General features: G+C 37.3%; 1 protein-coding gene across 1 annotated transcript in view; it reads right to left on the bottom strand.

The window, feature by feature from the left end:
- VWA3B (von Willebrand factor A domain containing 3B) overlaps positions 1-16,787 on the bottom strand; it is a 225,647-nt gene that overhangs the window by 190,612 nt on the left and 18,248 nt on the right. The window contains exons 3-4 of the mRNA XM_030827864.1: positions 5,202-5,296; positions 1,183-1,433 (exon numbers count right to left, since the gene is read on the bottom strand). Coding sequence (XP_030683724.1) covers positions 1,183-1,433; positions 5,202-5,296 — 346 coding nt within the window. The remainder of the gene's footprint in view (positions 1-1,182; positions 1,434-5,201; positions 5,297-16,787) is intronic.

The following is a 16,787-nucleotide window of genomic DNA, read 5'->3' as shown; positions in this document are numbered from 1 at the left end:
TTCTACATAGACACAGTAACAGTCTGATCTCTCTTTCTTTTCCCTACAGCTCTGAAATTTTATTTCTAATTCTTTCATGACATTGTTTTCATTGTCCTGAAAGATTCCCACAGGTTGCCTTCTTTCGGATTAATACTGGTATTGTTTTGAGTTCAACAGAGTATAAATTCTAAATCCTGAGAAAATGTGGTTAAACCATTTAGTTTGGACTTGTAAATGACTGATAGAACCCCCAATTCCAAAAAAAGAAGAGCCATTTGAATTATCTCAATTTATTTGCAACTGATAATTGCAAATAAACTGGCCTGATTGCCCCCATGGCACGCCACCAGAAGCAGGGCTGGCTCACACTCATGTCTTCTGTGTGCTTCCTGGGTAGAGAATCTGGCTAAGTGGCATCTATGTTGTTCAGAGGTTTCCAAGAAAACAAAAGCTTTAGACTTAAGCACTTGATTCTTTCAGTACTATACCTGTGACAGAAATAGGAATCTAGATAGAACATAATTAGGCATTGTCCCCAGAGATGTCCTCTATGTAGCTGAAAGTATCTGATTAAAAACAGAAAAACTGAATCAGGTAGATCCTTCCCAAACCCTTATCCAGATGTTTTTTGTCAAGGAGGTGCAATCACTTTTCCAGATGAGAAGTTAGTGCTGACATCCAAATTCTCTTGAATCCAAGAATCCATAAATAATTGGTTGTGAAAACTCTGAAATATGGGAAATTCCATAAAGCCAGCCACCTGTTGTTCTGATGAAAGGGGTCAGCTTATAGGCGAGGTCAACTTGAGTTGCAACTTCAGTCTGGAAAATCCGTGAAATTAGTGACCTTTGAATTCATTACCCAAGTTAAAAGCTAAAATGAATGAAGAGATTTATGGCCTTAAATATATATTTGCCATAACTCATATTCTTATATTTTAACCTTCCCATGCACTGAAGAAATGCATGTTTCTAAATCTCTTTTAATGTGAAAGCTAAGACACCCTGTGCAAAGCAGATAAAAGTTCCTAAGATTTATTCACTGTGGAATTGCTGCTGAAATTACATCTTCTAGGAAAGTATAAGATAATGCCTCTTCCCTCACCAGACAGCTAACTGTGTCAGCTGTGCTACTTAATTCCAAATATGTACAAATTACTGTGAACTTTCACTAAAATACTCCCTTCCTATGGGAACTCACCGTATGATATTGAACTTGGTTATGTGAGCCACCTGCTCCTGGAGAACCATTGTTAGAGCCTCTTGGCACAGATCAAGCTCCCCCTCCAGAATGCCGCCAAAATCCAGCACTATGGTGACACACTGTTCCAAGATGACACCAAAAATCTGCCGGCTCTTGCTGGTGAGCCAGTCCATTCGCTGCTTGTAGCTCTCCACAGCTTGTGTTAAATGTTCCACGAACTGATAAATCAGTTCTGACTTAGCTGTCAGCTTAATGAAAATAAAAGACAAAAACAATAAAACAACACCAAAATAAGTCATTTGAACCACAGTGCTGCCACTGAGAACTGTGCACTCCTAACAATGTTGCCAGTGACCCTCCAAACACTACAGAATCCAGGAGAAAAAGTTCCAGTCTTTCAACAGAAAAACGCTTGGATTCTCCACAGAAGAAAAGATAATAATGTGATCTATTCAAAATACAGCAGTCCTTAAAAAATATCTTACCAGATTATGTTTTATCTTTATAGTTACAGATTATCTTTATCAGAAAAAGCCCAGGGCACTCTTAAGAAATTAGGTAGAAGAAAAGACCATCAAAGGCAGATGGAAAATAATGTCTCACTAAAATGTTTACCTAAATATAACATTCCAAAAATATTTCTGAAAATGCTACTGAACATGCCAGCACACCTTCCTGGCTTCCTCTAAAGGATGCCATCCCAGCTACACATCTTTCTGCTCATGACTTTTGTCCTCATGCCCTCCTCTCTCGGGCGAAGCTCCCCTGCACCTGGACCACCTGATCACTCACTGCTGCTACCAACAGCCCTTGGGCTGCCCCCAAATGGTGACAGAGACTTGCAGGAAATTTCTTGTATGTACAAATAAACCATCCTTCACATAGATCAGACACACTGTGCAAGGCCTTTCAAGAGGTAGAAAGGCAATAGAAGACATAGACAAGGAACAAGAAAAAAGTGTGCCCTATTCTGTGACAAAGCATATTTTATTTTATTATTTTATTTTATTTATTTTATTTTTGCAGTTGCAAGATTTAATAGAGTGAAAACAGAGCTCCCACACAAAGGGAGGGGACCCAAAGAGGGTAGCCATTGCTGGCTCAAATGCCTGAGTTTACATCCCGATCATTGTCCCTCCCGCTGTGCTCTCAGGCAATAGATGATTGGCTATTTCTTTACCTCCTGTTTTTGCCTAATTAGCTTTTTAGTGAGCTCTCTTTACTATCTGATTGGCCGGGTGTGAGCTAAGTTGTAAGCCCTGTTTTTAAAGGTGGACGCGGTCACCTTCCCAGCTAGGCTTAGGGATTCTCCGTCGGAGCACATTTTAAAAGATACGGTATTTTATCTTGGAAAATGTGCTTTCAGACCACATCACCTCTTTCTACATTTTTGTGCCTTGGCTCAGGCTCCTTCCTTCCCTGTCCTATGTGTCTCTCAAGCTCATTTCTCAAGCTCCAGCATCACTTCTTGGAGGCTTCTCATGGCCCCTTAAGACAGAATTACCAGCTCCTTCACCAGCATCCACAGCTACTGCTACAACACAGAAGCCAGGGTGGGCACATCACAGGGAATGTGGAGGTAGATTTTGAAGGTAAAGGGACAGATGTTTTTAAGAGTTTGGCATTGATTTTAATGTGGTTCAGATAAAAAATATACTTAGCCCATCAAACTCAAGATTCCACAGATAGTATTGTTTAGGACCAGGCTTAGTTTAAAAAAGGAATTTAAGCTGGACCTGGCATGGTGGCTCATGCCTGTAATCCCAGGACACTGGGAGACCAAGATGGGTGAATCACCTGAGGTCAGGAGTTCGAGACCAGCCTGGCCAACATGGCGAAACCCCATCTCTACTAAAAATACAAAAATTAGCTGGATACGGTGGCACACAACTGTAGCTACTTGACAGGCCGAGGCTGGAGAATTGCTTGAACCCAGAAGGCAGAGTGAGCTGAGATGGCACCACTGCACTCCAGCCTGGGCGACAGAGCGAAACTCCATCTAAAAAAAAAAAAAAAAAAAAGTAATTTAAGCTTTAGAAAAAGTAAGTAGTGGGTGCATCTTCAAGCTGAAGGCAACCTACCACCCACATCAAGGAGGTTTCTCCAAAGGCTGAATGGCCTGGCTGTCCCTCTTACAGTATCCCTCGAGGCTCTCTGCTGTTTCCTGGGCAGCCCCAACACCCCACCAGGGTATTTTCACCCGTGGCCCCCCTGCTTCCCCACCAGAGCATTGCCAGGGGCCCCTAGTGGAAGGCTTTTGCCAGCAGCCTGGTAGCACATTGGCTACCCCAGCGCAGCCAGTGTTCAACCTCAAGTGGCCAGAGGACAAAGCCACAGCCCAGTCTTAGGCCCCAGAGTTACAGCATGCAGCCCAGCAATGCTGAGCTGAGCCTTGGCCCTCCGAAAGCATCCAGAAACAAAGCCAATCAGCTATACCCAACTCACACCACAGTCAAACCCTCAAGGGAAATAAAGAACATAAAAACAAAAAGGCCCATCCAAAGGATGGCAACTTAAAAGGATGAGGAAACATCAGCCTTCACAGGTGAGAAAGAACCAGTGCAAGAATTCTGGAAACTCTCAGTCCAGAGTGTCCTCTTACCTCCAAGCAATCACACTAGCTCCTCAGCAGTGGTTTTTAACCAGATAGAAATGGCTGAAATGACATTGAATTCAGGATCTGGATGTCAAGAAAGTTCATAAAGATACAGGAGAAGGTGGAAACCCAATCCAAGGAAAATGGTAAAATGATCCAAGAATTGGATGATTTAGCCGTATTAAAGAACCAAACTGAACTTCTGCAAACGAACAATTCACCACAGAAATATCATAATACAATTAGAATCATTAACAACAAAATAGACCAAGCTGAGGAAAGAACTTCAGACTTGAAGAACCACTCCTTTGAATCAATGTAGGCAGACAAAAATAAAGAAAAAGGGGCAGGCATGGTGGCTTCCACATGTAATCTGAGGCATGAGGTTGAGGCCAAGGCAGGTGGGAGGCCCAGGCAGGCGGATTGCTTGAGCTTAGGAGTTCAAGACCAACCTGGGCAACACGGCGAGACCCTGTCTGCAAAAAATACAAAAATTAGCTGGGTATGATGGCACATGCCTGTGGTCCCAGCTACTTGGAGGGCTGAGGTGGGAGGATCACTCGGACCTGGGAGGTCAAGGCTGCAGCGAGCCATGAACACACCACTGCACCCCAGACTGGGTGACAGAACAAGAACGTGTCTCAAAAGAAAAAGAGAATTTGAAAAAATGAACAAAACCTCTGAAATATATGGGATTATGTAAAGAGACCAAAACTATCACTCATTGGCATTCCTGAAAGAGAAGGAGAGTAAACAACTGGAAGACATATTCGAGGATAGGGTCTACAAAAATTTTCTCACAAAAAAAAATTTACCAATAAAAGTAATTTAAATTTTCTAAATATTAGGAAACAGTAGTCCAGGTGGTATACGGGTGTACATGGACATGAACAAATATCCATAAATGGACGTGATGGGACATGTGTCTCCAAAAGACTTTGAGCTCCATGTGGTTGGCCAGGGTCTGCACAGGGCCTGGCATGTAGGAGACATGAGATTCAGGTGCCGAATTGCTGGGAGTAAAGGACTCTGGTCAGAGGTGGTGCTCATTCTCCTATCTGCAAATGCTGCCCCTATTCCTAATGCTTCTCTCAGATAATGGCAGTTTGCTCTTGGCTTTCAGATCATCTCTGTCATATTTTTTTTTTCCATAATTTTCAAAGCAAAACAAAGTGGTAATGTGCAAAGGTTTTCATCTCTCATCAAGAGCTTTCTGCACTAATTTCAATGGATCAAAAACTTCCTTCCTTGGCCATGACTTTCATCACCCTACCAATGCCAAAAGAAAACCCTCAGCCTAATAAGGGCTTGACTCAGCTGCATCCCTACCAAGCAGCACAAGTCTCTCCCCACACCGCACTCCCCGATGTGATGTCAGCACCCTGTCACAGGACTGCGCGTTGCGGGAACTCTGACTTACATTGTATACTCTGCCATCTTCTGCTCTGTAGAGCTGTGGAAAAAGACCATCAGCATACCGAGAAGCCACAGGTCTCCCCAGAGACGCCACATAATCTGCATTTTTATAAAGAAAAACAATCAAAACAGTAGTACACGAGTGAACCTTCTTATTTTTATTTTGAAATGTTTTTCTCTGACACCATTCAAATTATATCTTGTGCCATCAATAATTTGTGATGCTTTCTATTCTGTTCTAAATCATGAAGTATGTCTAGGCACTGTGATAAATGTAACTGTCTATGGCATTGTAATCTTTTTTTAATTACACTTTAAGTTCTAGGGTACATGTGCACAACGTGCAGGTTTGTTACATATGTATACATGCGCCATGTTGGTGTGCTGCACCAATCAACTCATCATTTACATTAGGTATTTCTCCTAATGCTATCCCTCCCCCCTCCCCCACCCCACGACATGCCCTGGTGTGTGATGTTCCCCATCCTGTGTCCAAGTGTTCTCATTGTTCAATTCCCACCTATGAGTGAGAATGGCATAGTAATCTTTTAATGCATGAATAAACAGGAAGAATAGAATTTGTGTCCTAGTTTCCTTGTACTTTGGTCCAGAATAATTACAGCAGAGGTTAAAAAAAAAAAAAAAGCAACGTGGAAAGTAATTCATGACTTGGACTTGGTTTTCAGGGTTTTAAAAATTTCACTTAGATATTTCCTACTGTACTCTCAACTGGAGGGTCATAATTAAATCACGGAAATAAAGCCAGCCGGTAATAGATTCAGAATTGCCATACAGCATGTCAGAACTAGAAGAATTTCTCCTTATCAGATTATATACTCAGCTGTTCAAATATCTGTTGCATAAACCCTTACTGGGTGCCTACTATGTACTAGGCATGCTTACAGGATGGGAATACAGTTGTTACCTACAACATAGTCCTACTCCTTCATGGAACTCTCAGAAGCCTATGGAGAGGATTCAAAGACTAACTAGGATTTGGCAGGACAGAAGATGAGGTAAGGCTTCACAGAGACGTTTTTTATCTGATGATTATTTTATTGTAGTTTTAATTATTATTGTTAAGTCCCAAAGATGGGAGACAGAATGGTGGTACTTGTGGTGCCAGTACTTCCTTCCCTCTGCCTTACTAGGAAGGCAGGATAACAGCCTCCTCTGGAAAGCTAAAAAGCGCAAGGCTGAATTTTACAGACACCCTGGCCAGGCTTGCTCCCCAATCACAAGGGGTGATTTCAAGTCTTGAAGTGCAATTCTCACAATAGTAAAGAGTAAAGAATGGATACTTGAATTCCCAGCAATAATCTCACTCAATAGACCTCTCCAGCTCTAAACTTTGTGTTTCCAAGATTTCGCCTTCTTAGCTGACATTGATGAAGGGACTAAATATCACTAGCAGCATTCTCTGTTTACCTAAGACATTTAACTGGAGTTGGGAGAGGAAGATGTTTTTTGAGGCTTGAAGGAAATAAGACTGTGGAAGGCTTCATAAGCTGTATTGGGAATTGAAATGCAAGGTATTGTGAGTTCTGCATCCAATAACAGTGGAGTAGATTGTATTAGCTAACCTTCACACAGAAAAATATGATAAATTCTGGATGAAATATAAAAAGAGCTATTTGTAGGCATTAGACAGCAATCTAGAACATGCAGAAACTGGAATGGCATCCATCCTAAAAAGGAGGACATTTGTTATTTGTATGTATTTAGCAGGAAACAGAGAGAGTTTGGAGTTTGAGTCCAGCCAACTTAACTGCCTACTAGAATGAAAATCAGCTCTCCATCTATCAACTGATAAATGGATAAGAAAATAGTAGTACATCCATACAATGGAATACATATGGCCACAAAAAGGAATAAAGTATTGGTGCTGGTTACAACACGGATGAACCTTAAAAACATCAAGCTAAGTAAAAGAAACCAGTCACAAAAGACCACATATTATAAATTCTATTTCAATGAAATGCTCAAAACAAGCAAATCTATAGAGACAGTTTAGGGGTAGGAAAGTGTAGAGCTAAGGAGTAGAGTTTCTTTTTGAGGTGATAAAAACATTCTAAATAGTTGCGCATGTCCGTGAATATACTAAAACCATTGAATTGTAGGTAGGTAAATTATAGCTCAATAAAGCTGTTATAAATAATATATATGTATCAATTTTTATAAGAATAAAAATCACTTCTCCTAGAAGAAGGATTATACAGTTGAACCTTGAATAACATGATTTTGAACTGCATGGGTCTACTTATATGCAGATTTTTTTCAACCAAATGCGGATAAAAATACAGTATCAGTGGAATGTGAAACCCACTCATACAGAGGGCCAACTTTTCATATATGTGGGTTCTGAAGAGCCAACTGCAGGAACTGAGTATGCATGGATTTGGTATACACAGGGGGTCCTGGAAACAATCTTTTGCATATACCAAAGGAAAACTACACAACCCAAAGTCTCTACAACCATCCACATTGTCCAGCATAAAACAAAAAATTATCAGATATATAAACAAAGAGAAAAATGTGACCAATAGTCAAAAGAAAAAGCAATCAATAAAACCTACCCTGAAATGGATCAGATGTTGAAATTAGAAGAAAAAGGCCTCAATATATTATAAGTATACTATAAACATTATATATATATATATAATGTTGGAGGGAAAGAAAACTGTGAGCATAATAAGTGAACAAATGGGGACCTTAGCAGAGAAATTGAAAAGAAGAAATTTTAGAACAAAAAGTACAATATCTGTATGGGCTTCACAGTAGATTGGAGGTACCAGAATAAAGTGTTAGTAACCTAGAAAATCTGTCAAAAGAAATTACTCAAACTGATAAACAAAGAGAAAAAAAATATTGACAAAATAAGCAGAGTTTCAGTGACCTGTGGGACAATATCAAGATGCTTAGCAAACTATGATTTGAGTCTCAGAAGAAAAAGAGAGAACAGATAGGGTGTAAAAATAGATTAGAAGAAATAATAGTTGAAAATTTCTAAGATTTGATTAAAAACAAACCTACAGATCCAAGAAGCTCGATAAATCCAATGCAATGTATGTACAAAGAAAACCAAAAGAAGGCATATCATACTACAAATAATAACACAATAGCTGAAAACCAAGAATATAGAGGAAAAATCTTAAAAGCAGTTATAGAAAAAAAGATACATTATATGCATCATATAGAAGAAAAATGTTATGGATTATGTCTGATTTCTCAGATGAAAAGGTGGAAATCAGAAAACAATGGCTTGACATGTTCAAAGGTCAGAAAAAAAAACTTCAACCAGTAATTCTAAAACCAGCAAAAGTGTTCTTCAAGAATGAAGGTAATGACTTCAAACTATTCTGCAAGGATACAGTAACCAACACAGCATGGTACTGGTAAACACACACACACACACACACACACACACACACCAAACAGACATATAGAACAATGGAACAGAATACAGAACCAAAAATAAAGCCACACAACTACAGTCACATGATCTTCAAAAAGTTGACAAAAATAAGCAATGAAGAAAGGACTCCCTATTCAATAAATGGCTCTGAAATAGCTGGCTAGCTATATGCAGAAGAATGAAACTGGACCCCCACCTTTCACTATATAAAAAAATTAATTGAAGATGGATTAAAAATTTAAACATAAGATCCTAGAGAATCCTAGAAGAAAACCTAAGAAATATTATTCTGGACATAGACCTTGGCAAATAATTTATAACTAAGTCCTCAACAGCAATTGCAACAAAAACAAAAATTGATAAGTAGAACCTAATTAAATTAAAGCGCTTCTGCTCAGCAAAAGAAACTATCAACAGAGTAAACAGATAACTTATAAAGTAAGAGAAAATATTTGTAAATATTTATTGAAAATATTTGCAAACTGTGCATCCAACAAAGATTGAATATCCAGAATCTATAAGGAAGTTAAACTATTCAGCAAGCAAAAAAAAAACCCATTTAAAAATGGGCAAAAGACATGAATAGACACTTCTCAAAAGAAGACACATAAGTGGATAAGAAACAAGAGAAAATGCTCAACATCACTAATCATCAGAGAAATGCAAATCAAAACTACAATGAGATACCATTTCACACCAGTCACAATGGCCACTATTAAAAAATAAAAAATTTACAGATTTTGGTGAGATTGTGGAGAAAAGAGAATGCTTATACACTGTTGGTGGGAATGTAAATTAATACAACCTCTATGGAAGACAGGATGGAGATTTCTTTAAGAATTAAAATAGGACTACCCTTTGATCCCACTATTGGTAATCTACCCAATGGAAAAGAAATCATTTTATCAAAAAGACATCTGCCCTTATATGTTTGTTGTAGTATTTTTAAAATGTGGTTTATATATATAGACCACATGGTGTGTATAGACTATGGAATACTACTCATCCATTTCAAAAGATGAAATCATGTCTTTTACAGCAACATATATGGAACTGGAGGTCATTATTCTTAATGAAATAACTCAGAAACAAAGTGAAAAACTACATCTTCTCACTTTTAAGTGGCATGTGAACACACAGACATGCAGAGAAAAATAGACACTGGAGAATCCAAAAGGTGGGGGGAGCAGGGGTTGTATTAGCCCATTTTCACACTGCTGATAAAGACATACCTGAAACGGGGCAATTCACAAAAGAAAGAGGTTTAATGGACTTACAGTTCCACGTGGCTGGGGAGCCCTCAAAATCATGGTGGAAGGCAAGAAGGAGGAGCAAGTCACATCTTACATGGATAGCAGCAGGCAAAGAGAGAGTTTGTGCAAAGGAACTCCTCTTCTTAAAACCATCAGATCTTGTGAGACTTATTCACTATTGCAAAAACAGCAAGAGAAAGACCTGCCTCCATGATTCAGTTACCTCCCACTGGGTCCCTCCCACAAACGTGGGAATTGTTGGAGTTACAATTCAAGATGAGATTTAGGTAGAGACACAGCCAGACTGTATCAAAGGTGAAGGATGAAATATTGCTTATTGGGTACAATGTGCACTCTTCAGATGACAGATACACTAAAAGCCCATACTTCACCACTGCACAATATATCTATGTAACACAACTGCACTTGTACACCTAAATCCAAAAATATAAACAAAATTTTAGAAATGTCCCAGTTTCAATAAAAAATCATTCATCATTCAAAAAACCAGGAAAATTATAAAAAAAGACAACTGATGATATCAACACCAAGATGAGAGATGTCATAGAATGACCTAACAAGGATTTTAAAGCAACAACCACAAAAATACTTAATGGCAATTACAAACATTCTCAGAATGAATAAAAACATAGGAAGTCTCAGTAAAGAAATAGAAGATATAAAGAAGAATAAAATGGAAATATTAGAGCAAAAAATAGAATAATCAAAATAAAAAACTCAATGGAGGAACTCAACAGCAAATTGAAAAAAGAAGAATGAGTAAGCTTGGAGAACAATAAAAATTATCCAATCTAGACAAGAGGGAGAAAATAGCCTGAAAAAGCTGAACGGAGCCTTACAGACATGTAGGATTATTTTTTTAAAGATCTAATGTTCATATTATTGGAGTGCCAGAAGAAGAGAAAGAGGATGGGGAAAAAAAAGAAGAAAAAAAAAAGAATTCAAAGACATAAGAGTTGAAAATTCTCCAAATTTGGCAAAAACAAAAAACATAAAGCAACAGATTCAAGAATCTGAGTGAAATTCAAAGATAATAAATGCAAATAAATTCACACCAAGGCACATCATACTTAAACATCTGAAAACAAAAGACAAAAAAATCTTTAAAGCACATTATCAATAGGGAAAAATCAATTCTAATGATAGTGGTTTTCTCATCAGAAACCCTGGAGGCCAGAAAGAACTCACACAATATTTTTTAAGTGCTTAAAAAAAAAAGAACTATCAACCCTAAATCTTGTATCTGGTGAAATTCTTCTTCAGGAATAAAGTAGAAATAAAGACATTCTCAGACAAAGAAACTAAAAGAATCTGTGGCTAGCAGAGCTACTCTTAAAGAATAAAAGAACTCTAAGCAGAAAGAAAATAACAAAAGAAGGAACCTTGGACCATCAGGAAAGAAGAACACAGTAAGCAAAACTATAGGCAAATAAAATAGACATTCCTTCTCCTTTTGAGTATTACACATGATGTTTGATGGCTGAACCAAAATTCTAGCACAGTCTAACATAATTCTCAATGTAAGAAGATAAAATAATACATTTTATTATAAATGGAAAGGGCAAAGGGCTATAAAGGGAAAAGAAGGTTTCTGCTCATCACTCAAACTGGTAAAATGTTGACATCAGTAGATTTTGATAATGTATGTATTCATAATGTAACATCTAGCACAATCACTAAAAAAGCCATATGAAGATATACAATAGAAAACATTATAGATAAATAAGAATAGAATTCTAAAAAGTGTTTAAGTAAGCCAAAAGCAGGCAGGAAAAGAATAGACAAGCCAAAAACAGAGAAAAAGAAAACAAAAAATAAAATGGTCAACAAGCTCTAACATACCAATAATCAACGTTAATTGTAAATGGTCTAATATATGAAGTAAAAGATAGAGATTGGCAAAGAGGATTTTTTTTTAAAAGACTCAACAATATACTATCTACAAGAAATTTGCTTCAAATATAATTATATATATATCAGTTAGAAGTAAAAGGATGGAAAAAGATAGGCCATACAAATATTAACAAAAAGGAAATAGGATTGGCTATATTAGAAAAATAAACTTCATAGCAAAGAATATTACTGGGGACAGAGCAGGACATTATATAATGATAAAGGTGTCAATCCACCAGAAAGACATAGCAATCCTAAATGTGTATGTATCACCCAATAGAACTGCAAAATATTTGCAGCGAAAAACAGAATAACTGAAAGAAGAAATAGACAAATCTACAATTATACTTGGAAACTTCAATGCTGCTTTCTCAATAACTGATAGAACAAGAAGAAGAAAATCAGGGAGTATACACAAAAACATCAATGAACAGGATCTAACTGACATTTATAGAAAGCTCTATAAAACAACCCCAGAATACACATTCTTTTCAACTATTCATGGAACATGTACAAAACAAAGCACATATTTGGCTATAAAACATCCTAAACATTTTACAAGAACTGAAACCAAACAAGTATGTGCTCTGTCCAAGATGGAAACAAACTAGAAATCAAAAATAAATAAAAAGATAACAGGAAAATCCACAAATATTTAGAAACTAAACAATATGCATCTAAAAGTCCATAAGTCAAAGAGGAAGTCTTAATGAAAATAAAAGACTTAAAAGTAAGTGGAAATAATAATACAACATATAAAAATTTGTGAGACATTGCTAAAGCACTGACTGGAGGGAAATTTGTAGCACTAAATGCTTACATAAGAAAACATAAAATCTCAAATCAATAATCGAAGCTTTCAACTGAAGAAATTAGAAAAAAGAAAAGCAAAATAAACCCAAACAAGCAGAAGGAAATAAATAATAAAGATCAAAGTAGAAATCAATGAAATTGAAAACAGAAAAACAATAGAGAAAATCAAACAAAAAAGCTGGCTTTTTTTTTTTTTTTTTTTTTTTTTTTTTTTTGAGACACAGTCTCTGTCTGTCGCCCAGGCTGGAGTGCAGTGGCGCAATCTCGGCTCACTGCAAGCTCCGCCTCCCGGGTTCATGCCATTCTCCTGCCTCAGCCTCTCCGAGTAGCTGGGACTACAGGCGCCCGCCACCACGCCCGGCTAATTTTTTGTATTTTTAGTAGAGACGGAGTTTCACCGTGGTCTCGATCTCCTGACCTCGTGATCCGCCCGCCTCGGCCTCCCAAAGTGCTGGGATTACAAGCGTGAGCCACCACGCCCGGCCTGGCATTTTTTAAAGATCAATAAATTGACGAACCTCTAGCAAACTGACAAAGATAAAAAGAGAGAAGGTATAAATTACAAATATCAAGAATAAAATGGGAAATACCACAAAAGATGCGGTAGACATCAAAAGAATAATAACAGAATACTACAAACAACTCCTCACAAATTAGACAACTTGGATGAAATGAATTAAATCCTCAGAAAGCAAACTACCACAATTCATACAATATAAAATAATTTGACTAGTCCTATGTCTGTTTAAGAAAATTAAATTGTTGACTTAAAACTTCTTCAAAAAGGAATCTCCAGGCCTGGATGAGTTCACTGAATTTTACCAAATGTTTAAAAAATAATTAATATTAATTCTATATTGTTTCCTGTTATCTCACCAAGAAACAAAAAATAATAATTCTACAAAACATCTTCTAGAGAATAGAAGAGGAAGGAATACGTCCCAACTCATTTTATGAAGCTAGCCTTGTCATACCAAAACCAGACAAAACCATTATTTAAAAAAGAGAAAACTACAAACCAATATTCTTCAAGAATACAGATGCAAAAATCCGTAACACAATATTAGCAAATCGAATTCTGCAATGTGTAATATAAAAAGACTTCTAAAACATGCTGTAGTTTACCAGGGATGCAAGGCTGGATTAAAAAAATTAATATAATCCATTAAAGTAACAGGCTAACAAAGAAATATCACAGGATGCTATCAATTGATGGAGAAAAAAATTGACAAAATTCAACACCCATTAATAATAAAAATTCTCAGATTACTAGGAATATCAGGGATCTTCCACAATATAATTTTTAAAAATCTATAGAAAACCTACAGTTGACATTATACTTAGTGGTGAATGACTGAAAGCTTTCAGTGCAAGGACATCCACTCTTACCGTTGCTATTCAACATAGTGCTGGAAGTTCTAGCCAGCATAACAGAGCAAGAAAAGGAAACACAAGACAAATAGATGAGAAAGAAAGAAATAAGACTTTTCCTCTTTGCAGATGACATGATAGCCTACCTAAAAATCTTCCAGAATAAGTGAGTTTGGCAAGATCACAAGATAGAAGGTTAACATGCAAAAGTCAGTCATATTTCTATATACTAGGAATGAACATGTGAAAACCAAAATTTAAAATACAATTCCATTTACAACTGCTAAAAAAAATAAAATACTTAGGAATAAATCTAACAAAACACGTGCAGGCCTTGTATACTGAAAATTTTAAGACAGTTGATGAAAGAAATCAAATAATATGTAAATAAACGGAAAGATATTTCATATTCGTGAACTGAAAAACTCAACATTTTCGTCAGTATAGTAAAGATGTCAATTCTCCTTTAATTAATATACAGGTTTAATGCAACTCCTATCAATATTATGGCAATATTTTTGTAGACATGAACACAGTTATTCTAAAATTTATTTGGAAAGGCAAATGAACTAGAGTAGCTGAAACAATTTTGAAAAAAAATAAAGTAGGAGGACTCACCCTGCCCAATTTCAAGAATTCTGTAGTTACAGTAATCAAGACTGTGTGATATTGACAGAGAAACACAGATGAATAGACCAAATAGAGAACCTAGGGCTGGGCACGGTGGCTCACGCTTGTAATCCCAGCACTTTGGGAGGCCGAGGTGGGCAGATCACGAGGTCAGGAAATCGAGACCATCCTGGCTAACACGATGAAACATCATCTGTACTAAAAATACAAAAAATTAGCCAGGCATGGTGGCAGGCACCTGTATTCTCAGCTACTTGGGAGGCTGAGGCAGGAGAATGGCATGAACCTGGGAGGCAGAGCTTGCAGTGAGCCCAAATCGCACCACTGCACTCCAGCCTGGGCGACAGAGCAAGACTCCGTCTCAAAAAAATAAAAAAATTAAAAAAAATAAATAAATAAATACAAAATAGAGAACCTGGAAATATAGGCACAACCAAATTTTAACAAAAATCCAAAAGCAATTCAAAGTAGGAAGGATAGTCACTTAACTAAAATGCACTGGAGCAACTGAACACCCATAGTAAAAAAAAAGTGAACCATTTGCTTTTGTGTGTGTGTGTGTTTTTTAAGAGATAGAGTCTCACTCTGTCACCTAGGCTGGAGTGAAGTGGTGTGATCACAGCTCACTGCAACCTCGATCCCCTAGGCTTAAGCAATCCTCCCACCTCAGCCTCCCAAAGTGCTGGGATTACAAAAAAACGTGAACCTTATACAGAAACTAATTCAAAATAGATCACAGGCTAAATGTAAAATTATGAAACATTTAGAAAAAAACATAGGAGGGGGTAACATAGGAAGATCTTTGTGGTGATAAACAGTTCTCTCTCTTGATTGTAGTGGTGGTTACAGAAATCTACACAAGTGATAAAATTATATAGACTTGCAAACACATTGCATGAGTGTCAAATTCCTCATTTTGATATTACACTATTATTTTACAAGATATGACCATTGGGAAAACTGGGTGAAAGGTACATGGGATCTTTACACTTTACAATTACTTCAGAATATATAAGTATGGATGTACAAATGGATAAATGAATGAATAAATGAATGAGTAAATAAATAAATGTGAAGGTGAAATAAAGATAATTTCAGATAAATGAAAACTGAAAAAAGTTGTCACCAGCAGACCTGCACTATAAGAAATGCTTAAAAGAAATTATTCAGGAAATAACATCAGTTGAAACCTCAAATCCTACAAGAAGGAAGAATATTGTAAGTGGCAAACATGTGGATCTTGGCAGTGTATAGTTTTTCTTCTCAGTTTCTTTAAAAAACAGATGACTTTTGGTGGAGCCAAGATGGCCAAATAGGAACAGCTCCGGTCTACAGCTCCCAGCGTGAGTGACACAGAAGACGGGTGATTTCTGCATTTCTGTTTGAGGTACTGGGTTCATCTCACTAGGGAGTGCCAAACAGTGGGTGCAGGACAGTCCGTGCAGTGCACTGTGCGTGAGCCGAAGCAGGGCAAGGCATTGCCTCACTCGGAAAGACCATCAAGGCTAGGAAGAAACTGCATCAATTAATGAGCAAAATAACCAACTAACATCATAATGACAGGATCAAATTCACTCATAACAATATTAACTTTAAATGTAAATGGGCTAAATGCTCCAATTAAAAGACACAGACTGGCAAACTGGATAAGGAGTCAAGACCTATCAGTGTGCTGTATTCAGGAAACCCATCTCACGTGCAGAGACACACATAGACTCAAAATAAAGGGATGGAGGAAGATCTATCAAGCAAATGGAAAAAAAAAAAGGCAGGGGTTGCAATCCTAGTCTCTGATAAAATAGACTTTAAACCAACAAAGATCAAAAGAGACAAAGAAGGCCATTACATAATGGTAAAGGGATCAATTCAACAAGAAGAGCTAACTATCCTAAATATATATGCACCCACACAGGAGCACACAGATTCATAAAGCAAGTCCTGAGTGACCTAAAAAGGAACTTAAACTCCCACACAATAATAATGGGAGATTTTAACACCCCACTGTCAACATTAGACAGATCAATGAGACAGAAAGTTAACAAGGATCTCCAGGAATTGAACTCACCTCTGCACAAAGTGGACCTAATAGACATCTACAGAACTCTCCACCCCAAATCAACAGAATATACATTTTTTTCAGCACCACACCACACCTATTCCAAAATTGACCACATAGTTGGAAGTAAAGCTCTCC

Source organism: Nomascus leucogenys, chromosome 14 (genome assembly GCF_006542625.1).
Source record: "Nomascus leucogenys isolate Asia chromosome 14, Asia_NLE_v1, whole genome shotgun sequence".
NCBI classification, from domain to species: domain Eukaryota; kingdom Metazoa; phylum Chordata; class Mammalia; order Primates; family Hylobatidae; genus Nomascus; species Nomascus leucogenys.
Note: the sequence above shows the minus strand (reverse complement) of the source record. Positions and strands in the feature narration are given on the sequence as shown.